Source organism: Drosophila sulfurigaster, chromosome X, assembly GCF_023558435.1.
Source record: "Drosophila sulfurigaster albostrigata strain 15112-1811.04 chromosome X, ASM2355843v2, whole genome shotgun sequence".
In the NCBI taxonomy this organism is placed as follows: domain Eukaryota; kingdom Metazoa; phylum Arthropoda; class Insecta; order Diptera; family Drosophilidae; genus Drosophila; species Drosophila sulfurigaster.
Window position 1 is genome coordinate 17042892 of NC_084885.1, and position 22098 is coordinate 17064989.

Sequence of the window (22098 nt, forward strand, 5' to 3'; positions counted from 1 at the left end):
ATTTTTGAATTGATTTTTTAGGATTACATTTTGTATTTATTTTTAAATAGAAACTTGATGAAAAGATGTTTGTAAATAATAATAATAAGAAAGAATAAATACATAAATCAAATAATCGCAAGCATTCCCTGGATTCCCCTTGATATGGCAACACTATGCCGCACATTGTTTTTGTTTACTGCTGACGTTGCCACTTTTGACGTTGACAGTTCGCGTTTCTCGTGCGTGCGTGTGCGGGTTTGCCCCTGTGTGTGAGTTTGTGTGTGCGTGCGGTGGTCTCAACCGCTCATCGGTCGCAAGGTTGGTTTCAGTCAATTTTGTGTTGTTGATAGTTTTACAATAAATCTGAGAAGAATGCAATTGAATGCCGTGACCATTGGATACGGCATCCTGCTGTCGCTGCTATGCGCTGTGGGCCCAACGACAGCCTGGCACTCCGAGGAGCTGGAAATCTTCGATTTGGTGGAGGAGGTCAATCGCAATTTCTACGAGTTTATGGGCATCAATCAGAATGCCACGAATAGTGAGATAAAACGCGCCTTTCGCAGCCTCTCCATAGTGCTGCATCCCGACAAGAATCCTGCCGAAGATGCGAACATACAGTTTCGCAATCTCGTCTCCATCTACGAGGTGCTGAAGGATGGGTCCAAACGTGAGAAATATGATAAAGTATTGCGCGACGGTATGCCCAACTGGAAGTCCGCTTTATACTATTATCGTCGCATGCGTAAGATTGGTCTGTATGAGGGCGCCTTCATCTTGTTCCTCATCATCACGGTGGGGCAATATTTGTTCGCTTGGGCAGCATATCTAGAAAAGAAATACACCGCGGAACAGGTGTTTGGCAGCAAACTGAAAAAGCTGCAGAAACGCAACAAAGCCATCGATATGGATGTAATACTCAGTGAGATACCTATACCATCGCTGCTCAACACGCTGCCCATTCAAATCCCTATGGCGATTTGGCATTTGCCGGCTACGATTAAGAATGCCTTTAGCAAGGCCAACGAGCTGAAGGAATTGGCGCTTGAGAAGCGTAGACAGTGAGCATATTCGCTTAATTATATGTAAAAACGGTCTTCTAACCAAATCTCTTTCGTTGCAGGGAACTGGAGGCAGCGCGTCGACAGGCAGAGCTAGAACGTGAAGCTGAGGAGCAAGTGCGTCTACGTAAGGAGCACAAGGAGAATTTGCGTAAGCGTAAGCAGAACTCTAAAGCACCCGAGAAGACGGCGGAAGAGTTGCGTGGCTACTCACAGATTCAGGCACGCGAACTCACCGACGAGGATGCCATACGTCCAGCCTCCCAAAAGGTTACCTCTACCACAAAAGAAGCTCAATTTGTTTGCTAAATTCTTATATTGTATGTTTTGTAGAGCACTGTCAGCGGCGGCTTTTGGACTGACGAGGATCTCACAGAGCTCATACGCCTGGTGAAAAAGTATCCTGGTGGCGCCGGCAGTCGTTGGAACACCATTGCCGAGGCCATGAATCGCAGTGTGCAAGAGGTCACGTTCATGGCCGCTAAGATGAAGGAGAATGGCTATCGCATTCCTGGCCAAACCGACAGCGTTGCCGAGAACATTGTGCAGGATGCACAGCAAGCGGTGCGCAAAGAGAAGGTGAAAAGCACCAGCAGCAATCCAACGTCAAGTGAGAAGAGCATGTTGATACCGGAGACCAACTGGACGCAGGAGCAGCAGCGTGCACTGGAGGCGGCGATTGTTAAGTATCGCAAGAACGCAGGTGGCGATCGTTGGCAAAAGATTGCGAATAGCGTGCCTGAGAAGAGCAAGGAGGAGTGCTTGGTGCGCTACAAATACTTGTGCGAGCTGGTCAAGACGCAGAAGAAGGCAGAGGAGGAGGAGGAAGAGGCGGCCGCCGCGGAAGCGACTGTCGAGTCAGTCGAGGATGTAGTGGTGGAGGAAGAGGAGGAGACTCCTGCTCCAGCGCCAGCTAAGAAGCTGAGCAAACGCGAGCAACGGCGACGCAAACGTGACATGTCCACCGATGAGGACTCAGATGATGCATATCAGTATGAGATTAGTTAGTCCCTATACTTCAATCCACTCGATGCCCACTTGACACATACACTACACACACACACACACATACTTTTTGCCAAACCAACAAAAACGTAACTAGCATCACTTTTGTGTAAGAGCGAGATGGCGTATCATTGACTGCGAGCGAGATAGCAACAACAACAAAACTCTCGTTCGTGGGTTCGTTCTTCTCATCAAATTTTGTACAAATTTAGCACAAGTTGAGTTCAGTTCAGTAGTTTTTGTTTATGATTCTTTTGTTCCACTCAAGATTTAGCAATACAATTTAATACATACATTTTTGTGGCTCAAACAACTCCAATGTAATAACGACTTAGTTGCTCCGTCAAAATGGCAAGCGCTTGTTTCACATATTTTGTACATAAATGTATTTTTAATTATACTATATCATAGTTCTCTTTGTTAAGTAAAGATTATAATAAAAACAAATCAACAACAAGACCAAAACATTATTTCGTTTCATATTTTTTAATCTTAGCGCTCACAAAATTTATCGATTGCTTCTTTTTGTGCAGCGTTGCCAGAGAATGCAGTCGGGCGCGCAATTCAAATTGCAAACCCAGTACGATAAATGAAATCATACATCTTGTTTATATACAGTTTTTTGTATTAATTACATTTTTATAAAATATATAAACAAAAAAACCAAAATAATCACGCATCAGTTTTATCTGCCAACACCGAGTCTTTGCTAATGTCCAGGAATGATGCCTGTGACATTTCCGTGTCGTCCTCCTCTTCCTCAATCTCCATCTCAAAAATGGTCATCTTGCGACGACGATCCGACAGCACAGTGGCCACCTTGCGGCTACCCGACACAGCCAGCAATTCGCAGACACCATCCAAGCCCTTAAACGTAGCCGCATCGGGTATATCATGGATGCTGTGCGTCACTGTCGCCTCGGGTAGCTTCATCAACGGGGCCAACTGATGTTGGGTGCACTGATTGCGTGCCGCGCTTAATGAGAATTGCAAAAAATAACTGTGCGGTCGCACGCCTGGTGTGGGTGTCGTCGTCTGTGCCAGCATCGAAATGAAAGATTCATTATAGAACTGCAGATCTACAAAGCGCAGATTATAGTAATCCTCGTGCAATTGTGGCGTAAACGGACCCGGCAACAGTTGAACGCGTGTGCAACGCAATAAGTAATCGTTGGCGCGACTAAACTCCAGCACCATTGCCTCATGCCAACTAACGGTCACGGCCAGCATATCACATTTGCTCCATTCATTGACATGATAGCTGCAATTGATGAAATCATAGCTGGACTGCGGATCTGTTGGTTGATCCAGATCCACAGATGGCTCGCAGGCAAATTGCGGCAGATCCCCACAGATGACAGCTGTGGTCAGCTTGAAGCTTGCACTAATACTTTCTGTCGGCTTGTGAAAGACAGCATCGATGGCATTGAACATTTTGTCTCGTTGCTGCAGCAGTGACAGCTTCTTGTCGTGTGGCACAAACAGCTGACACTGTCCCAGGCATTCGTTCTCCTCGAGCAGCTCTGACCACAGATCCTCGGTGACATGCAATGGCTGCTGTTGCGTTAAATACGAATTCTCCAGATACTGTCCAACACGTTCCAAATTGAATTTACTGCGCGTCGCCAACATAGCGCTGGGACTTGGTTCGGAGCAGGATTCATCGATGCATTTCTCGCCGGCAGTATCATCGTCACCGCCACACAATTCGGGATCGGGAAGTTCGGGTTCCATGGCACAAAAGAATTCGACAAGCGCTTCATTCTCTTTGCCCGAAAATATCATGTCATCGGGAATCTCCTGATTAGACAGTCGAAGGATGGTGAAGATGATCCAGGAGTGAAATAGTTTCATGTCATTGACCAGTGTGTCAATGGTGCGTTGCAGTTCGTGCACCTTGAGCAGAAAGGCGCCGCAGGCGCGCATTGCTTCACTGGCCACATCCGGTGAGATGAGAGCCTATAAAACAATTATTATTTTCTAATTCAAGGGTATTAAATATTATTAAATATAATTTAAGCTGCAGCTCACGTCAAAGAAGTGCGTCATGCGGCCAAATCCGGCGATAGTGTTGAGAAAGTAGAACATATTGATGGCGGCACCATTGAGCTGTTTAAAAACCAAACCCTGTAGATTGTTCAAGCTCAAATCCACCGAGTTGGCAATCTTCTTGAAGACCTTCTCTGTCAGTGTTCTAGAAGGAAAACAGCATATTACAAATTGTGTACCAAATAAAGTAAAAGTATACGCACTCGAAGAGAAATTCCTCGACTTCCAAAGTGGCATAACCAAAGACAAGCAGCTCTAGAAAGTTTGCCGATATCATACCATAGGCCTGTGAATTGGCATATTTGGTTAACTTATTGTCCATCTCCAGTTGCACCGTCTCCCAGGCTTCCGTTAGGCATTGTTGTGTATCATTGATGTAGCTGCAAAGAAATTCATTAAATCAATTGCTAAATTCGAAAAGCCCACGCTTACTTTTTGGTCTCCAGGATATGAGCACAATGCGAGGCCAGCTCTAGCATGGGTGAGATGCTGTCCTGAAGCACCTGATTGTGGAAATGCAGCAGCTTCAGCTGTTGTCCATCCCGCAGGAGCGCATAGATGGCATTAAAGTCCCCATTCAATCGCACATCGTACACATCAAAGTGCTCAGGATGCAGAATATGCTGGGTGAGATCCATGCTGCCCGCCTGCAGGGCGCCCAATAGTAGAAGATGCACTTTTCCGCTGCGCATGATGACGACTAGGAAACATGGTGATCCCTTGGGGAAACACTTTTGATCCAACGTCTTGAGACACGGATCAATATTTGTTAGTGGCGGCAATTTGGGCAAATAACGCTTGTGTTTATCCTTGTCATTGCATACATAACTATCGAGACTCTCGCGACAATTGATCGCTTTGCTAAAGTACACTTTTTTGATGTCATCCTCATAGATCAGTCCCGATATAATCGTTTCACTCTCCGCATCCAATAAAGCGACCTTGCCGTTACTGTAGCCAACAGCCAAGAGGGTTTCATCCATTTGCCAGCTAAGCGAACGAACTCGCACATCTTCACCGGGCGTGGGGAATGTGACAATCTTTTGCCAGTTGAGGCGCTGTATGATCACTTCACCTGCCACACACAAAATTTGCAAAATGTAATCACCATAAGTAATGGAACGCGGTTTTCACTTGTTTTTACCCTTTTCGGTGCCGTAGGCAATTAGATCCATTTTGTTGTTCCACTCCATGCGCTCAACAATGCAACTCATGTTGCGTGCGCCCAGCAATTTCATTGAGCTTGATTGCGCCATTTTTATATACGAATGCAAACTATTTTATAATTTAGCAATTGTTATTTTTCTATTGTTTTCTCCGCATATTTCAGTTTGCCGGTTTGCCAATCGAACCTATCGATTTTACAGCATTTATCGTTGCCAGACAATGGGACAACATTTGCTCTCACACATTGCAGCTTACCAGTATAAAACTTATCGATTAACGATTACCCGCGCTGCCAGAAAGAGGCACCTATGAATGAATATTGACTACGTAAATGCAATTTAAGAGGAATTTTCCGTTTCCGCTAATATCAAGGCAGAAATATATTTATTGTTACACATTTTTCGTATGTATTATAATTACAATCTCATCTCACATTGAAGTTAACCGGCAGCAAACTTATCTACTGCACAAAAAATTATAGGCGTTGCCAGATAACCGCACGAATATTGAATACAAATGTATGCAAAAAACAATTACATTTTTTTTTTGGTTTTACTAATATTAATTCAGGATATTTATTGCGGATTACATATTTATATGTATGCTATTATAATTAAAGAAATATGACCACAACATTCATTTTGTTGTGCATAGCGTAATTACCATAAATTGCATGTCTATGATTATTGTGTATGTATGATGTCTCTGCAGATGTTTTGTTTTCTTTTCTGATTTCTTGTGGCGAGCTTATGTCCGTGTGGTTGTGTTTGATTGTGCTTGCATGCCTGCGTTTATGTATGCGAATGTGTGTGTAGCAGATGCAAGTTTTTGTGTTGTTAGGCTCGTTCTGCAAGTTTTGTGCATGGTGTGAAAATGATTCTTAAATGGTGTTGTCATTCCCTCCTCCTCCACCGCCACCTGCTGATTCAACGCTGGCTGCATCCGGCTTTATATTCTCATCGTTCAAGCTGGCAGTGGGACTTGCACCAGCTGCGCTGTCCGGATTTCCATCGCTGCCAATATGCGCACTATCGTCGCATGCACTTCCACTGCCGCTTCCACCTCCATTGCCGTTGCCATTCCCATTGTCAGTGTGCCATGTGAGACGCTCTTCGTAGAACTGTATAACAATCTGGGGACACTTTAGATTAGCCAGCTTGGCGGGCACTAGATCCGCATGATCGCTACCCTTCCATTTCATAAGGAACATCAAATATCCGGAATAGTTGGTGGCACCCAGAATTTTCGATGGTTCGAGGCCGCGATCGAAACCAATCAATTTCTTTTGTTCATCGGTTTCGTCCTCCATAAAAAATTTGCGTTTGCTACGAATGGATTCTGGTGTCGATGATGTGGACAAACGTTTCTTATTGTTGCCGATCATTCCGGTTTGATCCTTTTTGTTATTCTTCAGTGATTCCTCAAAGGTGGCAATCAGATCAGGACAATCGAGATTTTCCACCGGCTCCCAAGTGTTTTCGCTGCGTGGATATCCCTTCCACTTTAAGTAATATTGAATTCGACCATTCACAAGTCGTTTGTCCTCAACGCGTTCCACAATAAACTCAGCCATTGCAACTTTTGCTATTGTGTGCGTGTGTGTGTTTGTTTTGTGGAACTTTTTTCCCCTTTTTTTATTTCGCTTTTTCGCCTGCTCAAAATACACTTATTTATTTACTGTAAATTGGACTAAAAACAAAAAAAAAATTGTATTTGAAAAATGTGACCAGCTTCAATGACGTTTTGCTATTCTAGGGTGACCCAACCTGATTTATATCCGAAGCTATCCGCAGGGATACAGTAAAACTGTGGCTGTTATCGATAAACAAGCAGCTGTTTGGGCCAATGTGATGTGAAACAACGTGCGCGCAGCTCGTTAACAACAAATAATTGTTTTAATTATTTATTTATATGTGCTGGCAACAAAAACGAACTTAAAATGGGTGAATTTATTGCAGAAATGCAGGAACGCCTGCTGCCTGAGTATGAGCAAATGAAGAACTTTCAGATCTTTACACCAGAGCAAATCAGGTAAGCGGCAACAACACGAAAAAAAAAGAATTTGAATTAAATTAATTTAACTTATGCAGAGAATGCGTACGCAAACGTGAACGTTTGCTATTGAATGTGACTAAGAGCCAAATAAGCATAGCCGACTATTTGGATTTTATAGTGTACGAGACACAAATGCATGCTACGATTGCCGAAAAAGAAAAAGTAAGCGGCATGAAATTGCGCGGTTTAAAGACTTCGATAGCCACGCGCATCATTCGCATGTATCGCGAGATGTTGGTGAAGTTTGCGCACGAAAAGCGGCTGTGGAATAACTTCATCAAATTCAGCAAGAAATCGGCGCCTCAAGAGGTGGCGGGCATTTATGAAAAGATGTTGTCGGTAAGGTGAATGAAATTGTATTAATTACTGTTGTAGTAAAGTTGTCTTCTTTTAGTATCATGGTGGTGATCCTGAGACCTGGACTAGTGCTGCCTTGTGGTTATATGAATACAGTCGCCTCAATGTGACTCGTGCCGAGAGCCTGCTATTGCGCGGTCTTCAACGTCATCCATCTTCCGAGCTCATTAACAAGGTCTTCTTCGATATACTTCTCAAGGAGGCGCATCAGGCGGACAGCAAGCGCACGTTAGCTGATAATACGATATCGGAGCAGGATATTCGATTGGAACGCGTTATGGCCGTTTATAAAAATAGTTTGAATCACATAACACACTGGGATTATTTCCTCAAATTGCTTGAGGTGTGTGAAGATTATCCCGAGATGACGGTGGATCTGCAGGGCGCAATCATTGACGACATGCAAACGAAATTCTCGCGTAAGCCAGCCTTGTGGGATGCGTTGGCCAAGCGTGAATTGCGTGGCTTTCATTTGGCTGATTTAAATGATTATATGAAGTCAAAAAACAGCGACGACGCTAATGGCGAACCCAGTGAGAAAAAGTCTCGAGTTCAAACTGATAACAATGATGATGAGAATGACATCGATGAGCAGACGGGGCGGCGACGTGTATGGAAGACGCGCACTAAGAAGTCGTGTATTGAGATGTGCGTACAAATCTATAAATCGGCTGTGCAATACACGGCCACGCCGGAGATGTGGAATTTGTATTTGGAGACGATGTTGTCTCTCAGTCGCAATCACAAAACTGAACGCAACTTGATACAACAGTGTTTGGCCAATGCGCTGCAGGATGGCCACAATTCCAAGTTGATGGACGCCAAGCATTATGCCACATTGAGCATGATACTGGGCAACAGCGATAGTGGCGGCGATGCTTGTGTACGCATTCTAACCGAAGCCCTGGAGTTTGATCAATCGCTGCGTATGCATGAGTTACTGATGGCGGCGCTCATACGCATCGATGATGAACCGAATGTGCACAAGCTGTTTAGTCAGGTGCGCCGCACGCTGGGTGCCGCTGCCTTGCCCATTTGGCAAAGTTGCATTAGCTATTATCGAGCACGCGGTGATGCGCAGTCGAGGCGGCGACTTAACGATATCTATACGTTGGCATGTAAGGAGACGTGGCCGGAGTTTGTCGACCTGCGTTGTAGCTACTTGCGCTATCTGTGGCACGAACATTCGCCGACAAAGGCGCGCGATGAGTATTCCAAATTGGCACTGCAGCCGCCCATGTCAGTGCAGTTGCATCGTGAAATGATCGAGCTGCTGGAGAGCACCGAACTCAGGGTAAGAATGCTTGTTTGCAAGGAATTTTCTGTATTCATTATTGATTATTGATTTGTTTTGCAGGATTTACCAACGATCAAATCGTGGCGTATGTGCTATGAATTTATGGCCACATATTTTGGTAAAACGGAACCAGTTGTCTGGGTGGACTATTTGACCTTTGAGCGGGATTATGGCGAGACCAAGAACATCTCATTGCTTTGCCAACGTGCACGCTCTACGCTGGAGGCGAATCTTGTGCCCGAATTTGAAGAGAAACGTGCTTTGGCCTATATTGGTGCCGTAATATGATTTGTCATTGTATATTACATATACCTACTTATTTTTTTTAAGCAATTTTAGAAAATAAAACAATTTAAACCATATTAATATTTAATGCTGCTTGAATTTCTTACTTAACCTACATTATAGGTAATCAATACACTATTGAACTTCAACAGCTAGATCTACGATTTGTGAGATAACCTCTTTAGTTGCAAGCTAGAACCATTTGAGAATTGCAAGCTTTACATATCGCAAAATCCTTTAACATTATGTTAAAATTGATCAATAACAATTTGGTATGTTAACATTACAGTTCTCCTCATGTTAAAAGTAAGATTCGTTGCTCAGTTAACAGTGCAGTGCTTAAAGTTAATCAATAACAGTGTTTACCTTTGTATGTATGTTCAAATAAACCAACGGCATTTTTAATCTTGAATTTGGGATTTTCAAGCTAAGCTGTGTATAAGGTGACTAGAACTGTTTGGATATTGTAATGGTAATATTAATATTAATAATATTAATTTGAATTTTAAAAATGTATATTATTGTTATTACTTATCAACTCATAATTAATTGCATTATCGTATGCAATGAATATATAACGCACACTGTGCACAGTAATACAAATACGCACGCACGCACACACGCACACACATGGGCTCGCACACCAGTTGCCATCATATTGTATCTGTCGCCGTTTATTTCGCTGTCGGCGTCGGCGTCGCTGCTGAACGCAATTGCTGCCTGAGCTTTAGATGCGCAGGCTGGCGTCGCTTTAGGTCAGTCTGTTTTTGCACAACACGAGGGCAACACGTAGATAGGTCGCGAGTGGCTATACACAGTAAGCAGCTGAAAGCGAATTGAAAAGCAAAAGTGAGCAAGGAAAGAAGAATATAGTAACAAAAACAACAACGCAATGGAGTTTAACAATCGTTTGCTGTTGAAGATCATTGAGTTGGTGAGTGTGAAGTGAATGTTAATTGTATTCATACATGTCAGTCTATCTCTCTCTCTCGCACTCACACTCTCCGTCTATCTATGTGTTGTTGCGTGTTTATTCCTTTTCTTATCCTCTTTCAACCGGCTGCTGTGAGAAACTCTTTGCTACCCTTCAGTTAGACTCATTTGCAATGCTCAATGATTTTCGGGGTTCGCTTTGAAGGAGTTTTCGGTTATTTATTCGTTTTTCGTTTTTTTTTTTTGTGTGTGTATTTTTTGTTTTGTGGTTGCGTCCGTTGCGGCTTTCAACTGGTTATTGCGTAGTTTTAAGCTGCGTGCTAACAGCTTACTCTTGGGATCCGAAAAGAGCATGATGTCATTCATTATTTTGTGCGATTATCTGAGACACAACAACTCCATTTATCCCAATTCGGAGTATTACGACATTCAATAGAGCTATTCTTTTTTTTGTCGTTTGTTTGTTATTTGTTTCGCATGACGACATTTGTGGATCACATTTACATTTGATTTGAACTTCCGTTTGATGCGAACAGATTTATGTACATATAGTATTAGCCATCTTATTTTATTTATTTATTTCAACTTTATCACTGACTCACAAAATTGAGTCACATTGTGCATTCCATGGCAATCGCAACGTTTGGCTATATAATATAATTGTTTAAATGCAAAATGCATTTCAGTTTATCAGCTTTGTTTTTGTTTCTTTCGTTTTTTTGTTTTTTCGTTTTTAATGCCTGGTTTTGCTTCAGTGCAACATGACGTATGCGCAATTTGAAGCGCATGCAAGTTACAAATCACAGTGCCCAACCCTGCCCCAAATTGCTGGATCTTTTCACTTGAGCAATGAGCTCATTGAGCATTGAACTCCAACGTTTCCCCAGTCATGGATCACAGTTAAAAATAGCACGCAATGCAATTTCAAGATTTCCAAGGCGAAATCACTTAATGCTTTATATGAGGTGTGTGTGTCGCAAGTGCCGCCAAGAATATTTCACATCATCATCTAACTAAAACGGAGACTAGACTTGAACTTTCTTTAATTAATTAATATACGCTTGAGTGTTGTAGTTAAAAAAAGAGACACGCAAGTTATATTAGATTAATTTGATGAGTTTGAAGCAAGCTTATAAGAAATTAGAGAAAATATAAATCAGAAATTTGCTTAATCTATTCACCACTTACAGCAAATAAGTGTTAGTTAATAAAGATAAATAAATATGATCTAAAAAAAGAAACAAATAAATATTAGATTATATTATAAAAAGTTTGTGCTCTATACAATATATTTTTTTTCAAATTAGCAACATTAATCTAATACTAATATTTGCTTACATATTCGTGCTTTTACTTGAAAGATATCTTAGACAACATATTATTTTTATATGTTTGCCTTTTTGATGAATTGTTTTGCTAAGCAAACATTACGTTAATTAGCTGGCTGACAAACAGATCACACATTAATTAATTTATGTAAATTGAAATTGAAATTGCAATTGAAAAGTGTTTCACTGCAGTCTTAAATCATTGTGCACGTAGTCGAGGGCGGTGTTATATAGTATATAGTAACGTGGGGCGTGCCACACCCAAAATCAGAAATGAAATCGAGGTAAGTCGAGCCTCATGCAGCACTTCACTTGGAGGCGCCTTGGCACGTCGCACAACGATGATGATGCCTATGGTAATGATGATGCAATGTTCATTACGCATACGCCATGTGCGCCTATGCAGCGGGCGGACAGCCGGTAAAGGTCGACGAAGCTTCTACGTATCTGTTGCATTGTATAAACAAAACAACAACTCTGGCTATGGAAATGATGTGTGTGAGCGACATAGCTAATTTGATAGCTAGTCGACTAAGTCACTTTAATGAGCTGATCGAGCAGCAACAGCAGCAGCAGCAGCAGCAGCAGCAGCAGCCGTAATAGAAACAGCATTAGTCATCGGTAAATCAAAATAAGTAATAACAATAGCGAGAGCGAGCGAGAATAACAAGCGCATTCCTTGTGTAAACATTTAATCATCATACTCGGCGCGCTTTTCCCTCCCCTAGATTTATATTTTTCTTTTTCGGTCAATGCTTCTTTCTTCGTACTCACAAATCTGTTGGCGAGCCAATAAATGTTTTAACTGCAAAATCGCGAATCGTTAACTGCGAATCGCAAATCGCAAATCTCAAATCTCAAATCTCGAATAGCAATTTGTTATTTGTTTTTTGGGGCGTCAGTGGAGCATTGGCCAATGTCAATGACGTGTCACCGTCACATAATTAATTGCCAAACGTAGTAACTATTATTATTTTCTTTGTTGTTGTTTTACTGTTTTCTGTACTTGTTGCGGCGTCGCTTAATTTGGACAACAACTCGCTTGACTACTACAACATTTTTAGCCCAAAACACCAAACACAAAGCACAAAAACTGAAAACAATCTATCAACAAATGGGGCGTGTTGCTTTGTCCATTTGAACGCGAGTATAATCTGCTCAACACAGAAATTCCACACCTATGACCATTACACTAAGCCTATAAAAAAAAAAGGTCGCCATCTTTCTTGGGATGATGTCAGCATCAGCATGATCATCACATGACCTATGCCTACGTTCATCATCTTCTAGATTTTGGTAACAAGTTGTCAAGGTCAGGTTTCCGTTTCGACCAGACGCCAAATTATCAACGGAACGTACTATAAACAATCTTTTCCTTTCAAATTTTTCATTAATGCATTTTCTCACAGCCTTGAAATTGTTTGGCGATTATGTTATTGTATAAACAAAAAAAAAAACTAAACAAAAAAAAGACGCGTAGTACAGTCAACTTTGCCGGAAGAGTAATAAATGTGTTTTTTTATGCTTTTGTTATTAAGAAGTTGTTAACACTACTAATACTTCCAGTTATTATATTTTCTACATTTTATTACAACAACAATTATTAGATGAAAAGCCATTTTCATGATGATGCCAAGTGCGAGACAACATTTATGTTTAATAAGTAAAAGCTTTCAAAAATTGTTCGAATTTTGATAAATACTTGTATATGTAAGAACAAATTGAAAAACATTTAATGAACTGCTTAGTAATTTGTAGTATTGCGCTATTTTTGTAACATTTTCACTTGAATTTTGTGCTTGAAAGCCTGAAATAGAATAGTGTGCTATTATTAATATAATCTACGTAACAACTACTTGCACTTGTCTTGGCTAATGGATAGTTCCAGTTAGTTGCAGAAGTATTGATTCATGTTTATTTTATTTATAATACAACGCGACGCACATGCGAGAACGTGAACAAATATCTATTGTATGAATATGATTAGACAATAATCGAAAGATAATTCGATCATCAACGACAACGAATATGCAATGCTCTGTGATCGACATTGCGTATACGTGATACATGCTTAGTTGTGTATTACGCATACGCTGCGGTGGCTCAATATGTTTAGGAACTATTGACATACGTACATAATTTCAGCTAATTTTATTTGCTGCTAATGGGCGCGTGGCAAACAATAAGTCTGATATACAAAAAATATTGTATACTAATGGCCACTGCTCTATATATAGAGTAAGAGAGACTAATGTGATATCTCTAAGCTGGTAGCACACACATACACACACACACTGGACTAATGACATTTTCCTGTTGCTGTAGCTCGCATTACAAATTAAATAATAGTCGAAACTGTTTGATAGGAAGCCGGGTGGTGCATACAATATTCTGCAAGGATATCCAACAGCGAGTCATCCTTTTAGCCGGGCAATTAGTGGTGACTAACGGCATTTCTAATTGATTGATTGATTGCCACACCCGTGCTAGCCAACACCTCCTCTTCCGCCCCCGCAATTCTATATTATTAATATTATTGTCCCCCAGTTTTGTGTTGACACTCCGAGTGCTAAATGGCCCATCAATATATCGACATGATACGAGCGAGTATCTCAATAAACTATGTATTTTGATAAGCAAATTGGCTCAAGCACTCGTCGCGGGAATTACCTGATGATTTTAATGGACTTAAACAGCAACTGGCAATATGTTCGCTTATGATATCACTGTGTGGGGCTTTCGGTTAGTATATTAATGAAATTTGAAAGCGTACAGTGAACGAAAAGTTTTCAAAGTTATTCCCAAATATTTGCAGTTTGGTTTTTGAATGCTTTCCTTATATTGGCTGCAATTTTTTTTAATATTTATTTCAATTTTTTCAGAAGTGATTGTAAAAAGAGAAAAAACTGCTAAATAGACAATTCGATAATTGAACCAAAAGATTTTAAAGTTCTACTGAAATATTTGTTTACGATTGTTTGATTTTTCTATGTTGTTTTTATATGTGTCGCATTTTATTCAATAATTTATTTAATTTACTAAGAAGTGCTTGAAAAAAAAGGAAAAACTGCTATATTGACAATATGAAAATTGAACCAAAAGATTTAAAAGTTTTTCTTAAATATTTCCGTACAATGACAGTTTGATTTCTCTTTTTCTTTTTATATGGGCTGCATTTCTTTCAATATTTAAAAAAGAGGAAAAACTGCTGAATTGACAATATTATTTTTGACTTTTTACTACATATATGTGAATGAAAATTGAAGTGAACTCCAAGTTCTTCTTAACTATTTGATTACGATTTTAAAGGTGACTTTTAAAAGATATCGCAGTTGGATTTTTCTATGTTCTTTTTATATGTATGTGCAGTACTTTTTTTTATTTAATAGGAAAGGGATTTAAAAAAGATGAGAATACGCTAAATGGATATAACGATTATTTCCTTTTTAGACTGTGAAGAGCTGCAACTTCTGAACTTCTTTCAAGATTTTGTGTTCAATCATTATCAAGTGCTTGAAGCTAGCCGAAAACGTATTATTTTTTCTTTGATTCGTGTCGTGTTTGTCGAATGATTTAACAATCTTTAACTCACTCCTTTTCTCTGAACTTATTTCTCCAAGTACTTTAATTGTTTGTCTCTTGCACCAACCACTTTCGACTATGTCTGTTTGCCGTCCAGTAGTTGTCCGTTCAACGTCCTTTGACTCAAGTTTCGAGCGCTCATCGCAGGTCTTCACCGCCAGCATCATTTTATTGATTGAAAGCGTTGCGGATCATGGCTATAGCAGCGAAGCGATGCTCGTCTGTGGCACATTAGCTGGGTATTTAATCATTTGCAGTTCCCTAGCCATAGGTAAATGTTTTCGTCACGTTGTTCCAAGCTGTGTTCGTTGTGATTTTGCCATGTTCGCATGTTCGCATTTTGCAGGACATTTGTTGGGCGCCAAAATGGACAGACGAATCGATGTACTCTTCGCTGTCGCCGGCTGTGTGCTATTCATTTCCACCGGGGCCATCATTCTCGATCGCTGGATGAACAATTACGAGACGGCCATCGATAAGAACACCATATTGTCTGCGGGCGTTTTGGCTTTTGCCAATGGAGCCATTTTTATCGCCGACACATTTGTCATATTTCACGCCAAATAAATGTTGCCAAAAAAAGAACCGAATGCCATTTCATTATGCTGATTAATTGATGAAGAGGAAATACTAACATATATAGTATATATGTATATATATATAATTGAGCTGCATGTGTTGAAGTAGTAAATAATTAAATAGTTGCTTTTGGCGTTTGAATTAAGCTGGCGCCAAAAAGTATGCTATACAAATCGTACATTTTGCTTAGAGTTTGATGGAAGTGAAAGAGTTGTGTTTACTTGAGAAGTTATTTGTGAAGGAATAAGTAATGTATTTTTATAAAAGCACTTTTAACAAATTTAAATATTATTCATTAGAATGCAGCACTGCTTTCAGTATAGTATAAAGCATCAGCTGACTATAAATTATTAAACAAAAATGCAGTGCAATTTGTGTAAAAGGTTAAACATATTTTATGAAATAGCACTTTTTTAAAATATATATTTTTTGTTATATTAAAAACTAAAAATATATATTTAATTTCGACAACAAACTTTTATAAATATTTTTTGAATATTTTTGGGTATTTTTCCGAAACAAAAAATAAGTGGAAATGAGGCACAATCTTGAAAATATTTCGTTAAATTGTAATTTTTAGCCAAACATAATAATTTGAAATTACCAAATAATTCGACCATCATAATTATAAATAATTTTTAAATATTATTTTTTTTTTTAATAAACAAAAAAAAAAATTATTTGAACTTGGGACACAAACTTCAAAATATTTTATTAAAATCGAATGCTTCGAACTATATTTCTTTTGATATACTAGAAACTATAAATATATTCAACAACAAAAAATAGTTATAAATAATTTGTAAATATTTTCGTAAAAAATTATTAACCGTTTAATGATTTTCTCTTTCCATTTGCCAAGGCCATTGCCATTGCCTGTGTGGTGCTCTACGAGACGGTTGGCGACATGAGCAAGCGTCCATTGATCGTCTGCGGAACCATCGGCGGTTACACCGTCATTTGTGGCATTCTCCTAATCGGTAAGTACAATCTCTAAGATACAATCTCTCATCTCGCACATATTGTATAATATATATCGTATTAATATTTCTAATTGCAGGACACGTGCTGGGATCGGTAATTGAGAAGCGTTTGAATGCGTTAATCTCGCTGATCGGTTGCGTGCTGTTTGTGGCATCGGGCGCACTTGTTATTGACGAGTGGCACGATACGCATGCCTACTATGGTGATCGCAAGCGTTATTCGATCGCAGCCGGCTCCCTCATGATCATCAATGGCGCCGTCTTTCTGCTCGATACGCTCTCCATCTGCAGAACGTAAGGCCCGAAAATAACAACAGCAAAAAGATGATCAACAGAGCTGCTTGTTTTTTTTTTTTTTTATACTATACAAAAATCAATTGAAATTCTCATGGCTTCTGTGTTTGGGGTCATCAAGCGGAATATGAATCTGATGTAAACTCTACGATTATCATATTATATACTATATACAAAAACACACTCACATATTTACACTTATTATATGTAATACTTTTTTTTATATATCTACTATGTGTAGCACTTAAGTGAAACTCTAATTCGCACAAAAAAAAAAACAAAAAACAGCGTTTGCTAAACATTTACGATGAAATTGTTCACAGGAATCCATGAAAACAAATATATATACTATATCTATGCTATGTGTGTACTTGTGTTTGTTTATCTGTTTATCTCTATCTGTTTATGTATCTCTGTAACTGCGCTTGTGTATCTGTATCTGTATCTGTGCCTGGTAGTATTTTGGTATCTGGCTATCAACGCTAATCTAAAAAGTGGTCATGTCTTATATAATAATTGCGCCGCTATTTCGCTACTCCGTCTCGCTTTATTCTGCTCCAGCTTCAGGCTGAGAAAATTGCGCATAATTGCGCTTCAAGCGCATTTTCAGACTCTTTTCTGGGAAAATTGCTTCGACACACGCCGCGTGACGTCACGTGCCAACTGCTGTTAGCGAAAAAAAAACCGGCCCTAAAAGGTTGACAGCTTTTTTTTCATTGCAATTTAACTTTCAGTTTTCAAGATCTGCTCATAACTATTTCTTGGCAGATTTGCGACGCTTAAAGTTGAGTCATTTTTTGTTAAGTAAATTTAATTTTTTTCTTTAAAACATAACAAAATATTTGATCTGGAAATTTATTTAGGAAGTTGAATTATATTTTATGAAATTCCAAGATGTTGTCATATAGAAAAGCTTGATCTTTAAAATACAAATTATTCAAGTTTACTTGAAAACTTGTAGAACTTAAAAAACTATGAATTTTAGATATTATATTTAGTTTTAAAGCAGACCGAATTTATTCTGAAAAGTATTTTTTATTATTTTGCTGATTAAGTGTTTCAAGCTTTGTTCTCCAATTCGTAAGAAAAGCATCCAGTATAAAAGCAGCAAGTATTCACTCAAAATTTCTTTTGAAAATTTTATTTTTGTTTACTTTTAATGTTGGCAATAATACAAAAATTTATTTTAAAATTTAGATGATGTATTCACAATTTGGTTGCGATCGGATAAAAGATATTTCATGATGATTTTAAAGCGATATTCCGCCTCCATGGCGGATGTCGTTCACAGCACGAGGTACTTTGCCCTTATTGGCATCCATTACACCATCGAAAGCAGTCGAGAACTGTGTGCAGGGCATGCTAAAAAAACTGCTCCACGGCTACAAGAGCATCATCATCATAAAATCATCTGCTCATTGAGAGTGATAATGTCCAGCTCCCGTCCAGAACCAATTGAGAATTGCAAACGGGGGAAAAAAAAAAATTTACTGTTTACGAAATATTGCAGACTTTTAAGCCGATCATGCGAAGAACATAAAAAATAAGAAGGCATTAGTCCGAGAAACTTACACCAACTAATACTTTGCAGCAAACTTGTGCCGCGCCTTCTCAATTTTTTGTATTTCTTCTTGCTGCTGATTTATGTTCGCCTGGTATTTCACTTGATGCGACTGTAACTTTTTTACTTGTTTGTTGTGCCTTTTAGCCTCTGCGTGTGATTTTGTGATTTTGTTTTTGCTCTCGTTGTCGCTGTCTTTGGTTGATAATTAAGCAATTTAGTTAATTTATAATTATTTCTTATGTTCAACCCTTCAGAAGCACTCCGGATCCGGTCTTTGTGGAAGCGTCGTCGACGGATAAAAGCAAAGTTGAGATAAATCGCTTTTAGCCTGGGATTGAGATACATTCTGCTACGCTCTCACTTACAAGAGACTTTAAACCGAGTTGTGATTTACATTTAAATTCATTATGTTTTTTTTTTGTTTTGGTATTCTAATCTTCGCTTTAATCATAATTATATACTATACATTTTAGTAGTAAGCATTATTATATATTTTGCGAGCAAATTAGCATTCGTCAGGGTTATGTTCGTGTTGAATGCTCATCTCACAATCGTTTATAGTAGCAGCTCTATAACAGGCTGTTGAAATTACTTCATGTGCTATAGAACAACAACTACATCTAAAAATAAAGGAAAACACAGAGAGATCTGGTAATAATCATTTTAGCTTTTGGACCTCAGCATGGCAGCCAGCTCGAAGGCCGAAGAGAAGCCCACGATTATGGGCTGTGACTTTGAGATACACGGAAAGGTGCCCAAGGAGGCCTTTGAATTGTTTGCCGTTGCCCAGGCGAAGCTGTTGGGTCTGCGGGGTTATATCACGCGGGTCTCCGATGATTTTTACAAGGGTCAATTGCAGGGCGAGGGCAAAGTGATTGAGAAATTCAAACAGTTGATCGCCACAGCTGCCGAATATGTGGCTGCTGTCAAGGAGTTTATCGTTAAGAATCTGAAAATCATTGTGGATTATACATACGAGACATTCGAGCTGAGGAAATCGCCATGAAATTAATTACATCAATAAAGCAAAATCCCAAAGTCTGTTATCTTGTTGTGATCTAATCTTTGGATTATTGATGTTTTTGGCCTAGACTTTTCGGTTCGGTTCGGTTTAGGCCTATTTGTCTTTAAACGACTTAACGAGTTTCCAGTCGATCATATTACTTATTATACTCGATCATCATCATCATCATCAACGCCATCGCCATCATCGTTGTCTGATCTTATCTGCGGGAACTGCTCGCGAATTCATTCAATGCGGGAAGGTGCCACCAATTTTGCATACAAATGGTTGCGGCACGCCGGCAACAAAATCGTGATTATGTTTTGTAAACAATACGCGATCAGGCCACAAACACACACACACACACACACACACATATACATGGACAAACATATATTTCAAGACGCATCTGTTAATGGGCCGTCAGTATTGGAGAAGGCATTCTCCATTTAACCACTGGTTGTATCTATCTCTATATAAGGGGGAAGCTTATGCGAATAGCAAATTGTGTCAAGGCAATAAAAGAGAAGTAGGAAAGTTTGCAAACAAGAGGGGAGAAAGATAGAAGAGAAACATTGAACATTCAAAGAAATTAAGACAAATATATCCATTTAAAGAGAAGGTGAACGATAGATATAGAAAGAAAGAGATATAAACATGTATATAAAGAGAGTGAGAAAATCACAGAGAATGAAAGTTGACAATATAACTAAACTAGAAACAAGAAAGATATTCATATAAAACAATAAAGTGAAGGTGATACGAAAAGAGATGGAAAGAGAGTTTTAGATAAAGCTACATATATATACTTTTATAGAAAGAGAGATATAGGGACACATAGATTTTGAAAAGGACAGAGACAGGTAGATGTCAATAGAATAGATATAACAAGAAAGAAAACAAACAAGTAAGAAAGCTACAGTCGAGTGTGCTCGACTGTGAAATACCCGCTACCCATTTTGAATAAAAGCAATATATTGCGGTAATAATCTCAAAATATTAAAAATAAATATGCATGTATTTTCGATCGGAATTTGAACTCCAGCACCACCGACCGTGTGGTTAAAAAAAAAAAAAGTTTGTACTTCGAGCGGGTTCGAACCCGGGCACCACAACATACGCGGCTTGCACTCTACCACCTGAGCTATCGCATTGCTTAAGAACCCTTATGCATACAGATGCTAATATAGACGAGCATGTATATACGTATACGCATACATACAATACATACATAGCAGGCGGTTTTGCTCATACAAAATATTTCTTTAACAAAATCCACAATTTTTATTTATAATTGTTGTAAATACGATTAAAAAAATTTGTACCCCGAGCGGACTCGAACCCGAGTCCCCCGACTACCACAGCAGTAATAAGCTTGCACTCTACCAATAGAGCTATCGCAGTGTCTCTTGCATACATATACAAATATAGAGGCGAGCATGTATATACGTATACGCATACATACAACACATACATAGAAAGCGTTTTTGCCCATACAAAACTATTTCTTTAATAACTTCTACAATTTTTATCTGATCGCAACCAAATTTTCAGGAATCATAAATGCTATAGTTATTATTGTATATACCAAAATTCGTAATTCTAGCTTTACAATTACGCTTGTTATTCGATTTTTTTGATTTACGGAGGCGGAAGTGGGCGTGGCAAAAATTTGAAACAAACTTGATCTGCGTGCAAACATAACAAATGCTGTCGAAAAAAAATTATAGCTCTATCTCTTATAGTCTCTGAGATCTAGGTGTTCATACGGACGGACGGACAGACACACAGACGGACAGACGGACAGACGGACAGACGGACAGACGGACAGACGGACAGACGGACATGGCTATATCGTCTCGGCTGTTGACGCTGATCAAGAATATATATACTTTGTAGGGTCGGAGATGCCTCCTTCTACCTGTTACATACATTTCCTGCCGGCACAAAGTTATAATACCCTTCTACCCTATGGGTAGCGGGTATAAAAATGTTAAATAAAATATAAGCATACAATGACAGAAAGAGAAGGTAAAGAAAGAGATGGAAAGCGAATAATTATTGAAGTTAGATATAAAAAAAGACAGGAGGAAGAAAGAGAGAGAAATGAAGATTTTGAATAGTAGAGAGGTTGAAATAAGGTAGATAGATAGATAGGCTTAGACTGAAATTTGTTCTCTTACTAAGAGGAGAAAGAGAGAGAGAGAGAGAGAGAGAGAGAGAGAGAGAGAGAGAGAGAGAGAGAGAGAGAGAGAGAGAGAGAGAGAGAGAGAGAGAGAGAGAGAGAGAGAGAGAGAGAGATAGAAAGACGAAGATTGTGATTATGATAACACGACAGAGAGTAAAAGACAGATAGATATGGAAAGAAAAAGATAGATATGACACAGACTGACAGTTTACCTCTAATTACAAAATAAAAAATGTGTGTTAAAGAGTGAGAGAGAAAGAGGAAGATTGTGAAATATGACAGAGAGTAAAAGAAGACAGATATATAAGAAAGAAACAGATAGAAATGACTCAAACTCCGATAATTTTCCTTTATTTAAATATTAGGCAATGTGTGCTAAAGAGAGG

The 22098-nt window shown here is 39.1% G+C and overlaps 7 protein-coding genes across 7 annotated transcripts; 5 read left to right on the top strand and 2 right to left on the bottom strand.

The window, feature by feature from the left end:
• Positions 1-207: 207 nt before the first annotated feature.
• Positions 208-2513, top strand: LOC133847482 (uncharacterized protein F54F2.9). Its single transcript, XM_062282563.1, has 3 exons — positions 208-1043; positions 1106-1313; positions 1377-2513. The coding sequence occupies exons 1-3, from the start codon at positions 355-357 to the stop codon at positions 2049-2051; spliced, it is 1572 nt and encodes a 523-aa protein (XP_062138547.1). The 5' UTR covers positions 208-354; the 3' UTR covers positions 2052-2513.
• Positions 2131-5492, bottom strand: LOC133847480 (anaphase-promoting complex subunit 4). Its single transcript, XM_062282561.1, has 5 exons — positions 5242-5492; positions 4530-5172; positions 4301-4477; positions 4080-4242; positions 2131-4007 (listed from the first exon to the last, which is right to left on the bottom strand). The coding sequence occupies exons 1-5, from the start codon at positions 5351-5353 to the stop codon at positions 2721-2723; spliced, it is 2382 nt and encodes a 793-aa protein (XP_062138545.1). The 5' UTR covers positions 5354-5492; the 3' UTR covers positions 2131-2720.
• Positions 5493-5797: 305 nt separating this feature from the next.
• Positions 5798-6978, bottom strand: LOC133847484 (chromobox protein homolog 3). Its single transcript, XM_062282566.1, has one exon. It carries the CDS (start codon positions 6835-6837, stop codon positions 6145-6147), a length of 693 nt encoding a protein of 230 aa, XP_062138550.1. The 5' UTR covers positions 6838-6978; the 3' UTR covers positions 5798-6144.
• An 82-nt stretch (positions 6979-7060) lies between these two features.
• LOC133847481 (U3 small nucleolar RNA-associated protein 6 homolog) lies at positions 7061-9341 on the top strand. Its single transcript, XM_062282562.1, has 4 exons — positions 7061-7295; positions 7355-7658; positions 7714-8970; positions 9034-9341. Exons 1-4 carry the CDS (start codon positions 7204-7206, stop codon positions 9259-9261), a joined length of 1881 nt encoding a protein of 626 aa, XP_062138546.1. The 5' UTR covers positions 7061-7203; the 3' UTR covers positions 9262-9341.
• Positions 9342-10009: 668 nt separating this feature from the next.
• Positions 10010-17319, top strand: LOC133848321 (protein snakeskin). The gene is made up of 3 exons (XM_062283824.1): positions 10010-10192; positions 16543-16660; positions 16741-17319. The coding sequence occupies exons 1-3, from the start codon at positions 10151-10153 to the stop codon at positions 16959-16961; spliced, it is 381 nt and encodes a 126-aa protein (XP_062139808.1). The 5' UTR covers positions 10010-10150; the 3' UTR covers positions 16962-17319.
• On the top strand, positions 15064-16292 carry LOC133848320 (uncharacterized). Its single transcript, XM_062283823.1, has 2 exons — positions 15064-15372; positions 15448-16292. Exons 1-2 carry the CDS (start codon positions 15180-15182, stop codon positions 15666-15668), a joined length of 414 nt encoding a protein of 137 aa, XP_062139807.1. The 5' UTR covers positions 15064-15179; the 3' UTR covers positions 15669-16292.
• Positions 17320-19095: 1776 nt separating the features above from the next.
• LOC133849094 (acylphosphatase-1) lies at positions 19096-19562 on the top strand. The gene has a single exon (XM_062284968.1). It carries the CDS (start codon positions 19204-19206, stop codon positions 19525-19527), a length of 324 nt encoding a protein of 107 aa, XP_062140952.1. The 5' UTR covers positions 19096-19203; the 3' UTR covers positions 19528-19562.
• The last annotated feature ends 2536 nt before the right edge of the window (positions 19563-22098 follow it).